This window comes from Eublepharis macularius, chromosome 18 (genome assembly GCF_028583425.1).
Source record: "Eublepharis macularius isolate TG4126 chromosome 18, MPM_Emac_v1.0, whole genome shotgun sequence".
Lineage (NCBI taxonomy): Eukaryota > Metazoa > Chordata > Lepidosauria > Squamata > Eublepharidae > Eublepharis > Eublepharis macularius.
In genome coordinates this window covers 25957618-25971900 of record NC_072807.1, presented here as the reverse complement: position 1 = coordinate 25971900, position 14283 = coordinate 25957618, and the positions used below count along the sequence as shown (strand labels likewise).

At 44.3% G+C, this 14283-nt stretch overlaps 1 protein-coding gene across 1 annotated transcript in view; it reads left to right on the top strand.

Moving 5' to 3' along the window:
* ADAMTSL3 (ADAMTS like 3) overlaps positions 1–14283 on the top strand; it is a 200124-nt gene that overhangs the window by 111942 nt on the left and 73899 nt on the right. The window contains exons 10-11 of the mRNA XM_055002297.1: positions 3698–3836; positions 8296–8346. Coding sequence (XP_054858272.1) covers positions 3698–3836; positions 8296–8346 — 190 coding nt within the window. The remainder of the gene's footprint in view (positions 1–3697; positions 3837–8295; positions 8347–14283) is intronic.

The following is a 14283-nucleotide window of genomic DNA, read 5'->3' as shown; positions in this document are numbered from 1 at the left end:
ACATAACTGACAATTGTGACTTATAAACAACGAGCTACTCCCTTGGGGTTTTTTTTGCTTAAACAAAATTATACCTATGTCGCTAGGAGGTTTTTTTTTAAAAGACCTTTTCTTGAATTGTCTTCTGATGATCAATTCCAGGAGACAACCTGGCACTTTGACATAATTATTCCTGGCACTACAAATGGTAAAATATGGTATCATTTAAATCAACATCTCCAAAGAAGAGCAGATCATCAAAATATTCATACAATGAATCTTAAGGAAAGCATAATATGGCTTTTTCTGCCTTTTGGTTCTAACGATACACGATTGAGTTCAGACATGTCTGAAGCTATTCCAACATGTCACCAAAGGAATAGAGAATTCTCCATGCTGCCCCCCCCCCAACATACTGCAGATCCCAGCCACTCCCTCTGGAGGACAGCGATGCTCTTGTTAGCTAAACAAGGCTTGCTGATTTGGGGAAAGAGCAAAAGATGGCTGTGGTCTGCTACTGTGTGAAAGGCTTGCCCTTCTTCACAATAAGCAAAGCACCAATCATAAACTTGGATGTTCCATTAGGAAGTGAGATGGCAGTTCAGTCCCCTAAATAGCTTTTATTAGGACCAACCAAATTATACCTAAGCATGTGAACTTTTGAGTTTAGCAGAACTCTTAATCAAGCCAGTTGTTGCCAAAAACTTAAAAATGGAGAAAAAAGAAGATAGGATAGTGCAGGGTATAGTGTTGCTGTATCTCTTATCCAAAGTTAGGAGATCAGGAATAGGCTAAGAGTGTCTCTACATGAGACATCTTACACTAGGACGCTCAAGTGTAGGGAGATGCAATGTTAGCTGGGAAGAGTAGTTTAAAAAGATAGAGCCAAAGGCTCTGTCAATTTCACCTCTGTACATGACAGAGCTGGCAGAGATCGCTCCTCAGAGAGTTTTTTAATTTCATCTGTGCCTTCCTGAAGGCTCTGTCAATTTCATCTTCCCTTCAGAGAGGCAAAGATGAAATTAACAAACCCTCTGAGGAGTGATCTCGGTCGGCTCTGTCTTTTTAAACTATGCTTCCCAGCTAACATTGCATCTCCCCACACTTGAGCACCCTTCTGTAAGATGTTTCATGCAGAGAGACAGTAAGATATTCCCCATTCACTCTTGACCATTGTAGCATGGGGTATGTAAATTTCCTCGTGGCACCATTAAGCCGTAACAGCTCAGAAGTCCGAGGAAAAAAGTTGGAGCTTACCAGAAAAAAAAAATTAAGTCAATCAGAGAGAGGAGGTAGGTCAGCCCCATAAGAGAGACAGAGGTCCAAGGCCAGCTTCCCAAGGCTATAAACTAAAAGAACTCAGAGAACTGGGTTTATATATGCTTTGTAAAGCAAATATTGAGAAGTACATCTTCACTGGGCATTTCAGGAATCTTGTTCTTTTTCTATACAGTTTAAATATTTCTGATTTAAGGTCATTGGCCTCCTTTTTCGCCTGTCTGTTTGGTTTCTTTCCTTTGCATTATGAACGGCTTGGATACTTTTGGAGATAATCATTTGTTTAAAAAAGGATTAACTGCACTGTCATTCCACATTTCGTTGATTATTTGTTCAAAACCTTTCTCCCTCCGCACAGTCTCGTGGTGGTGAAGTCATAAGGGATTTCAGAAAGCCAGCATGTCCCATAAAGTGCAGCCATATTTAAATAAACAGTTAAAGTGTTCAGTATTTACATTTCGCTTTTATTTTATTTTTATGTTTTTGCCCGGGTCTTTCGCTTGCTCAGCAGACCTGGCTAATGAAATCTGTATTACCGGTGGGTTTGGAGTTCAGTTTTGCTTGCTCCCCTGTGGAAAGAAATTTTAGCTCAGCCGAGAAACTTCTGATTGAAACCTTTGATATATTACAATGCAGAATTTTTGACGCTGGAACAGAGGCTTTTGGATTTTCATTCTTGTGGTTCCTACCTTTTTTTTTTAATTTGGTGCTTAAGAACACATGCCAGTACATTCCCTCCTTTGCCCTAAATGTTGAGTCAGTTCTTTGAATATACTTCCTCTCCCCCCACCCGCGTACACTCTGGGCAAGAAAGCAGCAGAGGAGGTCATAAAACTCAGATTTCTTACATAGATAATTTACACCCACTGGTATCTTCAACATTGCTTCCCCTCCCTTTACTCTGCTAGGAGGAATGTTCTTAAAAAAATATTTTTGGGTTTTGTAACATTAAATGCAGTGGTATTTTTGGATCTCGGAGAATCTGGCTTTTCATTTTAATTGTTTCTCAAACTCTTTGGAGCGACACGAAGCATACTTTTTGGGGTTGTTGTTGCTGCTAAACTGCAAAAGCTGCCAGCCTGTGTGGTGGTGCCTCAGTTAAACTACAGGCAGGCCACAGACCATGAAATATCTGAGGGATGTGGGGTGGGAATGCGTCCCCACCTAGCTCTGGCCGGAGGAGAGGATTGCAGGGAAATCAGCCCAAGACTAGTAAGGCATCAGTGCAAGCCAGGAGATATTGCCTGCTCTGTATAATGAACTGCTATGAGTATATTTTTAGTACTTGTTACATCAGGGGTAGGCAACTCCCGCTGCTGGTAATGACACACCAGCTTGTTTGGCTTGGCACCCAGAGCCAGATCAACCAACTAACCAGGGCAGTGGCAGCACTGCTGGTGCAGCAGAAGGCAACAGGTGTGGCCTGTGGCCCTCAGCACTTCCCAGATCTGCACAGCCACCAACGGGGTCCAAGGTGAATTCCTGAGATGCTGGCAATGCCACTGGGGCTTGGCTCCCTATGTTGTCTGGTCAAAGAAGACCTTTGTCTTCCCTCCCCTCCCATTTTGTTTGCTGGCACACCAATATCTTAACAGGTAAACGGTGCATTTTTTGGGCACATGGGCCTACAGCTGCATTAGAGAGGGGTATGTATACAGCCACTTCTTAAATTCCCCCACTCCCAAGTGTATGGTTGAATACAGTAGTTTAAATATAGTGGTTCCACGTCTTCCGCTTTGGAGCCTTATGCTCCTGCTGCTGCTGCGTGGAGCATTGAAAGCAAAATGGGGGACAGGAATCATCATCATGACAACACTGTGACATAACTTCTGGTGCAAATCCAGAAGTGATGTCATTGCCAAATGGATTTGCCAAATCTCTATGGTAAAACATCCAGACTCCACTCTCCCCTGCACCTCCGGAGAGGTGCCAGTACTCAACTGACAAACTTATTCAAATACTCCATTAAGTGGCCACAAATCTTTACAAGTGTATGTATTTGTTCCTCTGTATGAAAAGGTTTGTGATCTTTCCAGTGCTGAATTATCAACATACAGGCCATGGTTAACTTTATGAGGAACCAAGAGAGGGTGCAGTTTTTCTTAAACTTCTATTCCTGTTGATCGTGAGAACCTGGCTTTCAAGCTGGTTGAAATGAGACTCCCATAGCTATTGGCTCTGCTGCTGAGCACTTATAGAATGCTGTGAACATTCCAACTGCTCAGGTGAATGTTATGGGCTTAGTAGCATGTACCTATGGAACTGCACACAGAATAGTGTTTGTGGAGGTGTTTGACTAGGGGGAGCACAAGAGAAGGTGAAAGAATGAACCACACAAACAAGCATACAAAAAACCCCTCATGGTTTCCTGCTGATCTGCACTTGTTAATTAGAACTTGTGCTTCCCCTTCCTCCCCTCCCTTCCCCCCCACCATCCCAGGTTACCAGCTGAACTCTGCCGAGTGTGTGGATATCCGATCAAAGCGTGTTGTGCCGGATCAGTACTGCCATTACTACCCTGAAAATAAGAAACCGAAGCCCAAGCTGAAGGAATGTAACATGGACCCCTGCCCATCCAGGTGTGCATTGCAGATGTATAAATGGGTGGCTGGCATTTATTTAGGGCTGCTCAGGGCTCACTAAGGGATTCTTTTTTGACATATTTAACCACAGGGCCTTTATCACCTGTGTGTGTGTGTGTTGTGTGGGGACCTAAAGGGATGGAGATGCTTCCATATCCTCATGGGATCCCTGTCAGTAGGGGCTAGTCACCCAGTGTCGCAAATGGGATGACGGTCTTGCTCTTAGTGCAGGCAGAACCTTTCCTTATTATAGCTGCAAACAAGTGGGGGGCCCTTGAGGAGTCGTGAGGGAGGGAAGTCCCTTCACCATCATGCTATCTGCACCCCTCCTACTGTCTTCAGTTCTCGTTCCTCCTTCCATTCCTACCATACTGGTTCAGACTCCACTTTGCCCATGCCGAGCCACTTATTTACTCCTGCCAGCTTCCTCTTTCTCTTCCCGGCTCTCTTTGCCCCCCCCCCTTTGCGCAAACCCCTTCAGTGTCTTCCGTTCTCCTTTCTCTTCTTCATTTCCCCCTCACCTTCTGGAGGTAACATCCGCTGCTGTTTGAGGTTGCTCTGGCGTACTGAAATGCCACCTGAACATCCTTTTGGCAGCATCTATGCTTCTTCTCCACATCCATTGAGAGTGAATCATTTAGACTATGGGAAAGACATTCGGTTGGATCACAAGGTGTGGATTCCCACCAACGTGAGTGGGTAAGGTGTGAAAGTTTCAAAAAGGGGAAAAAATTACTATTTTACTGGTGTGTTCCTATCTATACTAGGATGAAGGAAATACATGCCGAGTTGGCCAGTTTGGCTGATCTAGATGAGGGTTAAAAACGCAACAAGAGCCCTGCCAGTTCAGACCAGTTGCTCATCTAGTTCCGCATCTTCTAGCCTCTTGGCTACCTCCAACTTAGTTAGTTGTGATTTTTTTTTAAAAAAAGTACAATCTTTATACAAACCTGGGGATTGTCCCACATGTGCCAAACTTTACATTGTAGCTGTGGTTGTTCCTGTTATACAGATCTGCTTGTCTGTGCAGAGATCTACCCTTTGGCTATTAGACATAGGAACATTTCCATGTAATTTTTTTTGCCCATATGGCTCATTCTTGCTGGATCAGGGCCATAGTTTTTAGAAATGCAAACTTCTTATCCCATTTGGCACATATGCTTGAACATGTTTTGGTTGTATCTCTTTACCTGTTTAGTAGTAAAGAGTCCAGTAGCACCTTTAAGACTAAACAATTTTATTGTAGCTTTCAAGAACTACAGCTCTCTTTGTCAGATGCATCTCCTTTGGATCTTTACCTGTTTACTCTCTCCCAAACTCTTCATATCTGTGACACCGACATTCCACACCCACGCAGAGCTTCCGGATTAAAACTAGAGACATGCTTCTCTCTTGCAGTCAAAAAGATTCGTAATGTTTTTTTTTTAAATTCAGCTCCCAGGGCAATGGTCAGGCATTGTCCTTCCAAACTTGGCTTATTCTTGTGCCACAGCATGTTCTCCTCCTACTCTTCCGCAATCAGTCAGAGCTGTGCTTTCTGGGCAATGGTGGGAAACCTGTGAGTCCCCGATACACGTCAGTTGAAGTGTGGGCTGTAACAAGCAATCTGGGTCATTCCTTTCTCAAGGAGATGTCAGCCGTCCATAGTCTGGCAGATGGAAGGGGGGAACATTGCTTCCTTCGGCCTGGTTCCAAGAGACACTGAATGGTGTATACTTCCAGCATTTATTTATTTATTGAACGCATTTATATGGCTTCTCTTCAGACACGTGATTGAGGTGGTTCACAGAATAAAGCAAAATAAATATAATAGGAGCAGAGTTGCATTGTTTGCAGAGAAACACAGGGTGTAGGAGCTTGCGTGGCTGGATGTGCATGAGAGAGAGAAAAGAACAAACTTACAATCAGAACTTAGTTAAGGTTTAGAAAAGAAATGAGAGTTCTTTATTGTAGGAACTCCGTACTTGATAGGAAAGAGGAGAGATAGATTTCTGTTTATCTCTCTAGTCTAAGGATGCTTGTGGATGGCGGTACAAGTCCTGCATCCATCAGGCAAGATGGCAAGGAGAGATGGAGATTGTGACAAAGAGAGGAAGAAGAGCTGTCAAGAGGAGAAAGTCCTGAGAATAGCAGTCTACACATCAAAGGATAGTGCCAAGGCAGTAAAGAGTAAACAGATCCCTGACCTCTCTATCTTTATAACTTTTTGGTTTGTCCTCCTCTGAAACCTGAGCAAGGGACAGCATTAGTCTTCCTCTTCCAACATATAAAATACTCCCCATAAAATCATTTAAATTAACAAACCAGCCAATGAAACCCAGAAGCAGAAAAACAAGTAGGGACCCAGAAGCATAAAAACCCAGAAACCTAAAACCCCAGACCATATAATGTTTGGAAGAGCATGAAACATTAGCTATTAAAACATACAAACATGAGCATAAGCATAGGGGAAGCATTTTGCACACTCTTCTCTCTGGGCAATGCTTGGTGTCTAATTTGGGCATCACTGATTCACCTGAACCCAACAGTATCGTATTTCCTCTTTTCCATACGGACAATAATAAGTAAAGCCTTTTCCCCCCCCCTTGAGGATTACAGCCTCCAATAAAATGAATGCAATGCAAAACAAAGATGCTTGTGGTTCAAAGACCACATGATACCGTTGCCAAGTTCCTAAAGGCCACAGCATATATTGGCTGTATTGAGTTGCACAACGGCATTCAAGGTGATCCAGCCGCTGGACTGTCTGGTGCTGTTTCCTGGCTCTGGCTCTAAGTATCTTAAAATAACACAGCAGCATCTAGCCCAGAACCTCACGTTCAAATGCCAGCTGGCAGAGTTGGAGACCTATCCAAGAAAAAAAAAGGAAATCCTCTCTGTGGGTTTCATTTCCTATAACTACACTGTCCTGTTTCCTCTAATCCTGGCTGAACGTAACCGTCAAAAATGACCCGAAGATGCTCTGAACTTACCAGGGCCTGTTCTGTAGACCCAGTCTGGTGAAACTTGAATGCAGATTGGAATAGTTTCCTAAATCTTTCCAACATTGGATGAGAGCATTATAAAAATGGGGGGGGCACATTGTAGGAGTACTTGCTGTTAATATCAGTACTATAAAAATGAAGGCGCTGAGATGCCATGGGGTGAACGTTCTGTTCTCTTTCTTATTGCACCTCTTTATTAGATATCATGGCCAGTCCAGGGCTGCAGGGCAAGTGCAAATGCTGACTTACAGTGTAATCCTAAACAGAGTTACTCCAGTAACTCTGCTTAGGATTGCACTGTTAAGAGTCCGTGTTCTCTAGTTTAGGATCCCTGAAGTCTTATGACTATATGGTGGTGGTAGAGAGTGCTCTCAAGTCATAGCTGACTTATGGCAACCCCTGGTGGAGTTGTCATGACAAGAGGTGGTTTACCATTGCCTGCCTCTGCAACCCTGGTCTGCTCTGGAGGACTCCCATCTAATTACTAACCAAAGCTGACCTTGTTTAGCTTCTGAGATCTGACAAAATCAGGCCCACCTGGGCTGTCCTGGTCTGAGCCGTATGACTATGTGGAGCTACATTATACCTCATCAGACCATTGGCCCCAGTAGGTTATTTCCCATCACCCTGACTGGCTATCCTGCCAGGCATTCTTACCTTCCCAGTATATTCTTCAGTTCAAGATGAAGAGACAAAGGCAGTGCTTCCAAGATAAACGGCATAGAGATTAAGCTGCAGTCCACTCCTTAATAGACATAAAAGTTCTTTGCTGCCATAGGGGCAAAATCCCAGTGGTCTTAAGGATTTTTCTATGACTCTAAAATCTAAGAACTATAATTGTTAGCAACTCAGTAAAATTGGAGGGAAGGGGACACAGACTGCTCCTTGAACATGCCCAGAACATCCCAGTCTTATCCACCTTGGAATGTTTTACCCTGCCCTACCTCCAAGAAGCTCAGGACCGGCGTACAAGTTTGCCCCTTTTCTCTATTTTACTGCACAATGACCTTGTAAATAGGGTTGCCAGCTCTGGCTTGGGAAATTCCTGGAGATCTGGAGGCAGTGCCTAAGGAGGACGGGGTTTGTGGAGGGGGAGGGAGCTTAGCAGGGGTGTAATGCTGTAAAGCCCACCCTCCAAAGGTGCCATTTTCTCCAGCATGCTGATCTCTGTAGTTTGGACATCAGTTGTAATTCTAGGAGAACTCGAAGAATTACCCTACCTGGAGGTTAGTAACCCTATGTAGGTTGGATTGAGAGTGGCTGACTGGCCCCAAATTATCCAGTGAGCTTTATCGGCTGAGTGACGCTTCTGAACAGAGGTCTCCAGCTGTAGTTGCACATTGTAACCACATACTGGCTCCTGTGTTGTGCATGTGTTCTATGTTTCTTTTGTAGTATGAATGTGCCTAACCTAAAGGGAACAATATTTGTTATTTAGCCACTAATTCTATAAATTCTCGTTTTGTTCACAGCGACGGATTTAAAGAAATCATGCCTTATGATCACTTCCAGCCTCTTCCTCGGTATGTATGGAATCTATAGAACCGGAAGTTGTCGATGAGATAAGCGTGCGTTGGCAGTTTAATATATGGTTCTACGAGTATCTGTCACTCACTTTCTACCAGGCTCCTCCTTTCTCCAAGATGAAGACTAGCAACCATTTGCCTTAGAAGGCAGCAGAGAAGCTGACAGCCTGGTGCACTTGGGTCCTTCAGATAAGGGCACACCGAATGTTTAAATGCTTGACAAGCCATTAAAGCGTTTGCCTGCTTAAGTGCAGGTAGCCCATTACCAAGTGATGCCTAAGATAGCCGTCATTAGCTGGAATGTTTCAATCTGCTAAATAAAAACTCAGAGGGAAAAAATATTTAATGAGCCCTTGCTCCTAACGGAATGCTATGATGCCTTTTCATATTCTCATTTCACCGAGACATGTTACAGGAGAAAGATGTTCCAGGAAGGAAAGGCGGTGTGATAAAATCTTTTCATTGCCTAATGGTATATGCATGATCCTTGCAGGGTTTTTTCCTGGTGCGTGAAAATCCCACAGAACTTGTTTGATCGACAGTGTGACTGTGGGACAAAAGCAATGAGTGTTGTATGGTGCAGGAAAGGAAGGGTTTATCATTCTACTTTCAGCTTTCTGACGCTGGAGATCAGACCATTGTTTCTTAGAGAGTTTAAGACAGTATGATAGAATGTTGTCCTCACTCCTTCCTTTGCTCAAGCAAGTTTTGTGAGTTCATGAAGAGCTACAAAAACCTGCAAAATTTCTGAACAGAAATGACAGTGGGGTGAAAACACGGGCCATGAACACATGAAGTTGCCTTATACCAAACTATCTTAATACCTGTGCTTCACTATGGTATTTAACTACTTTAAATCAAGTTACCGCCTTTCTTCAATTGTCTGCAGTTTCCTGACCTGATTTTTTACCTCAGAACACAGAGTTCCACAGCTGACCAATCAGAGAGAGGGGGGTGCAAGCAGGCAGGAGCCTGCCAGCCATGCAGGAAAGCCAGGCCCCACAGGGAGATTGGCAATCTGAGTGAAATTTTAGGGGAAGACTGGGAGGTGCATTTTACCTCAGGACACATGCAGTGATTCCCAGTAGCAACTGCAGACTGTTTAGAATGTTGGAAGTGAGGCTCAATTAGGCCGCATATGCAAATGACCTTGAAAGGCTGGCCCAATCAGGGAAGAGTGGCCAAGCTGGCAGCGGTGCAGGTGCAAGCAGGCAGCAGCCTGCCATCCAGACAGGGAAACTATCCCTATGGGAAAACACATTTTACCCCTTTTTACTCCCTTAGGGGGTGAATTTCTTAGTGAGCCTCTGCATCACAAAAGGAACGTTCTCCCCAAATTCCACGTTTCTAGGTCCAGGGGTTTGGCCTGGGCATTGATGAGTCAGTCAGGACACTTGTCTTTATATATATATATACAGGACCACTGGTCTATCAAGGTCATGCTGAATGGAAGTGGGTTTCCAGGGACTTGGCTACAAGCCTTTCCCATCACTTGATCCTTTTACATGGAAATGCTGGGGATTGAACCTAAGGCCTTCTTCATGCCGAGCAGATACTCCACCATTGAGCCATGAACCCACCCATGAGCAACGATTCCTGTTGCAGACCATTTTCCTGTGGTACTCTTTAGGCATTCACTCATCTGCACAGAAGCTGCTTTTTTGACCTCCACTCCTTCATAGCCTGAAGAACATTAAAAATACTCAGTCCAATTGGAGTGGTCAAGAGGGAGGTGTGGCTCAGAGGTAGAACATCTGCTTGGTATGCAAAAGGTCCCAAGTTCAATCACCGGCATCTCTAGTTAAAAGGATCAGGGAATAGATGATATGAAAGACCTCTGTCTGAGACCCTGGAAAGTTGATGCCATTCTGAGTAGACTGGTCTTGGTGGACCAAAAGGTATGATTCATATGTATTTGTCTGTCTCATGGAATTGGCACTGATTCCATTAGATCAGCCTGGTCTGATCTTAGAGGTATTTTTAAATGTTCTTCCAGCTGCAGTAAGTGAGGGCACCTGTAACCTTGACTTAAACAAGCCATAGGCACCCAGCTTTTCTGTAGGTTGCAACTGTTGTATCCTTCGGTCGTTGTACCAGGGATTGCATTTAAGAAGTAAGGTTGGATAAAAATATTTTAAATAAGTAAGAATGAACTGCAGGTGTTGAGGAACAAATTGCTGTAGAGCAATAGTCGGGTGACACCTTTTCTGTGGCCAAATATATATTTTAAAGTGTTCTAGGGACCTCTTAACCTTGCTCACTGAAAAGTAATATTCAAGCTTTAGAGTTCCCTAGAGCTATTTTAAAGTTGTATGTTCCACCTCCTCACCCCATCAAAAAGACAGGTAGAGAGAGAGAGAAGACCGGGAGAATGAGATACCGGCCATGATACAAGCCAGGTTTGCAGACTGTAACAGTCTTAAAAGGGAGCAGAGGAAGTATTGGGCAACCTTAATAAACATTTGGTCGGGCCATGGCTCAGTGGGAGAGCATCTGCTTGGCATGCAGAAGTTCAAGTTCAATCCCAGGCATCTCCAGTTAGGAAGATAGCAGGTGATGTGAAGGACATCTACCTGAGACCCTGGGGAGATGCTGTCTGTCTGACTAGACAATATTGACTAGATAGACCAAGGGTCTGATTCAGTATAAAGCAGCTTCATGTGATCATGCTTGGTGCAAAAGAGTACTGGGATCAACATGCAAAGCCAGCAGTATTTCCGATCTGTCTCCATCACGAACTGCAGGATTTTTGTCCAGTGGCACCTTAAGAGACCAACAGGATTTCCCGAGTGTTCTGATTCTCGAAAGCTTACTCTCTGGAAATCGTGTTGGCCTCTAAGGTGCCAATGGACGAAAATCCTGCTATTATACTGCAGACCAACACGGCTACCCACCTAACCATCACAAACAGGACCAACCACAGCAAAATGGCATCTGGCTAGCAGCAGCTCTTCATCCTGCTCCTATCTTACTCTGTTTTTAATTCATCACAAATTGGAATGCTCAGGTACTTGTGCTTGTAAAATTGGATTTGCACCATGTCCTCCTGCGAAGTAGCAAGTGACAAACTGCCTCCATTAGTCTCCTCTCTCCCCCAATAAATGTCATCAAAACACAAAGCCTGGGGAGGGGATTCAGTTTCGGCAATGAAAATGTCCATTCTGTTACTTGCCTGGGGCTGGGGGTTGGCGTGGTTGATTCCCACAAATGAAGCACTAAGTAGCTGTCTGGACCAGAGACAACAGCAAGCAGGCAGACACAAAATGCTCTGAAGATGTACGGGAATAGCCTACCGTAGCATGCCTCAAAGGTGAATTGCCAAGAGGGAGGAAGCGCAGCAAATCTTGGATCCCAGGTGCTAGCATGGGATTGGCTGTCGGAAATCACCTGGTTTCCAGGACCAGGAAGATTTTGTACTGTGGTGGGAGTGTCCCAGCTGGAAACCCCTGCAGTCCGTTCTTTGAATCACCACAGCCTAGGTAGGGTTCCAGTGTGAACTTCAGCAAGTCATGCACTGTTCCCTATTTGTCATGTCCGCACATAGCTGAAATAACTATGAGGCACTTGCCCTAAGCTTGCTTGACCCCTTTCCTGTGGGCATCAGTTACCCATAAACAGTAGTGCCACATGCAAGTTCCCTTTTGCACCTCTGCAATGCCCACGGTTGTTGTTTTCTTCAACAAATGGGGAAGCCAGAGCAGGGAAAGATGGGGAGCTCCAGCATATGGTGGAGTTTCTTGAAAGCATTGAGTTGCATCTTGAGTGTAAATGCACAGCTGGACTGTTTTAACAGATGGAGGAATCTTTTGAAATAAACAGAAAAGTCCCAGGATAAATGTTCCTCTACCTCCATACGTACACACATACACCTTTGAACACTTTTGGACAGGCTCCATGTAGTTCAGGCTTGTTGGAGTGTTGAGGGATCCCTTGACAGCCGCAGCCTCTGGAAAGTGTCTACCTTTCTGCCCTCCCACAGCCCCCTCCCCCTTTCCCAGTAGCCACAGGCCTCACTCCACCTGGAAATGCTCCCGGGAGTTTGAGAGAGGGAGCATGTTCCAAACTTGATGAGATAAAGAAAAGCAGCTGTAAAAATTTACGCTATAAACACTTCCGCAACTAGCCTTACTTACAGCGTGTTCATTACGGCGTACACGAATCTGCAGGCTGCATAATTGCATTTGACGACAAAATGTTCTTTATATCTTGATAGGCTTTTTAAAAAAAAGTATAGTGCTTTTAAAGACTTCAAGCCTTTAGTCTTAAAATCTTAAAAGTCTTTAAAATCTTGGGAATGCTAACAACACCAAAACCCAACTCAGCATATGTACTTCAAAAAATTTTGTATTCATTTTGGATCTGTATTTCAGGCAGGGCACTGGTTTTTGTTCTGATTTTTCAGAAGTGGTGTTACTAGTTTGGTATTAGGGAGTGTTTTTTTTTGGCTTCTGAAAATTTGGGAATATTATTTTTGTAAATTTGGACTGTGCCGCAAAAGCAGAAGAGCAAGATGGGAGAGAAGGAAAGTGAGGATGCAAACCCCAGACTTGTAATAACAACAACAACATTCAATTTATATACCGCCCTTCAGGACAACTTAACGCCCACTCTGAGTGGTTTACAAAGTATGCTATTATTATCTCCACAACAACAAACACCCTCATAGGTGGGTGGGGCTGAGAGAGCTCCTAGAAGCTGTGACTGGCCCAAGGGCACCCAGCTGGCTTCAGGCGGAGGAATGGGGAATCAAACCCAGCTCTCCAGATTAGAGTCCCGCACTCTGAACCACTACACCAAACTTACCAATGCCAGTGTTAGCCTCACTGGAGGCTTCTCACTGCTGCTGGCATCAGGGGCAGCAGAGACTGACCCACAGCTGGAAAATGGCAGGCTGGCTGGCCTTTGGACTCCCACAAGGCTTGGATGTCACAGAAGCCATTTTCTCCTCCACCACCACAAGTGAGTTTTTTTTTTTTAAAAAAAATGGCAATTGAATAGTGTTATATCAGTATAACAATACAGAAATCCTGCATTCCCAGCCTTCATGCTTTAAAAAATAAGTCCCTAGCCTCTTCCAGTGTGGATATAGAAGGCAAATCTCTTCCCTTGGGAAGAGAGACAACACCTGTTTCTTGCCCTGGCTTCGTCTTTTCCCTTCCCTACTCCTGTTCTTCTCTGAAACCCTGAAATACATTCCAGGAGATAAATTTTCATTATACCTAGAATTTCACGAGTGGTTTGGGTCGATTCTGGTGTCCCTGAGCCAATCCGAATCAGCTAATTTCAGGTGTGATTTTGGCTCACATATACCTGAATGCACACCCCTACATCAACCCTACAAAAGTGGTCAGCGTTACTATTGCCATATTATAGATGGGAAATTGAGGCTGGAAGACAACATCTGATGTCACTCCAAAAGTTATGAGAAATTTGAATTGGGAACAGCTCACGTACTTAAAGCTAGTTCACACCATTTTCGTGGGGCCAAAGAGATGAGAAAATAAAAAACGTGATTGAATTTTCCCAGAGTTTTTGAAATGGGAAAAAAGTCACCTACAGCTGTGATTCAGACTGTGATGGTGTCACGGGGAAAGAAGGTCTCTCTCCCATGAGAAAACTGTTATTTGCTCTGTAAAGAGAAAACAACACACACATCCTTACTGGAAAAGAGTAAGAGTCTAGAAGCACCCAGGGCGTTTTTTCAGCCGGAACGCGGTGGAACGGAGTTCCGGAACCTCTTGAAAATGGTCACATGGCTGGTGGCCCCACCCCCTGATCTCCGGACAGAGGAGAGTTTAGATTGCTTGCACCAGCCCCACCAGCCATGTGACCATTTTCTCCGAGGGCAACCCACTGATTTCCACCACCTCTTTTCCCAGAAAAAAAGCCCTGGTAGCACCAATAAGACTAACAAAACTAGTGGTAGGGTCTGAG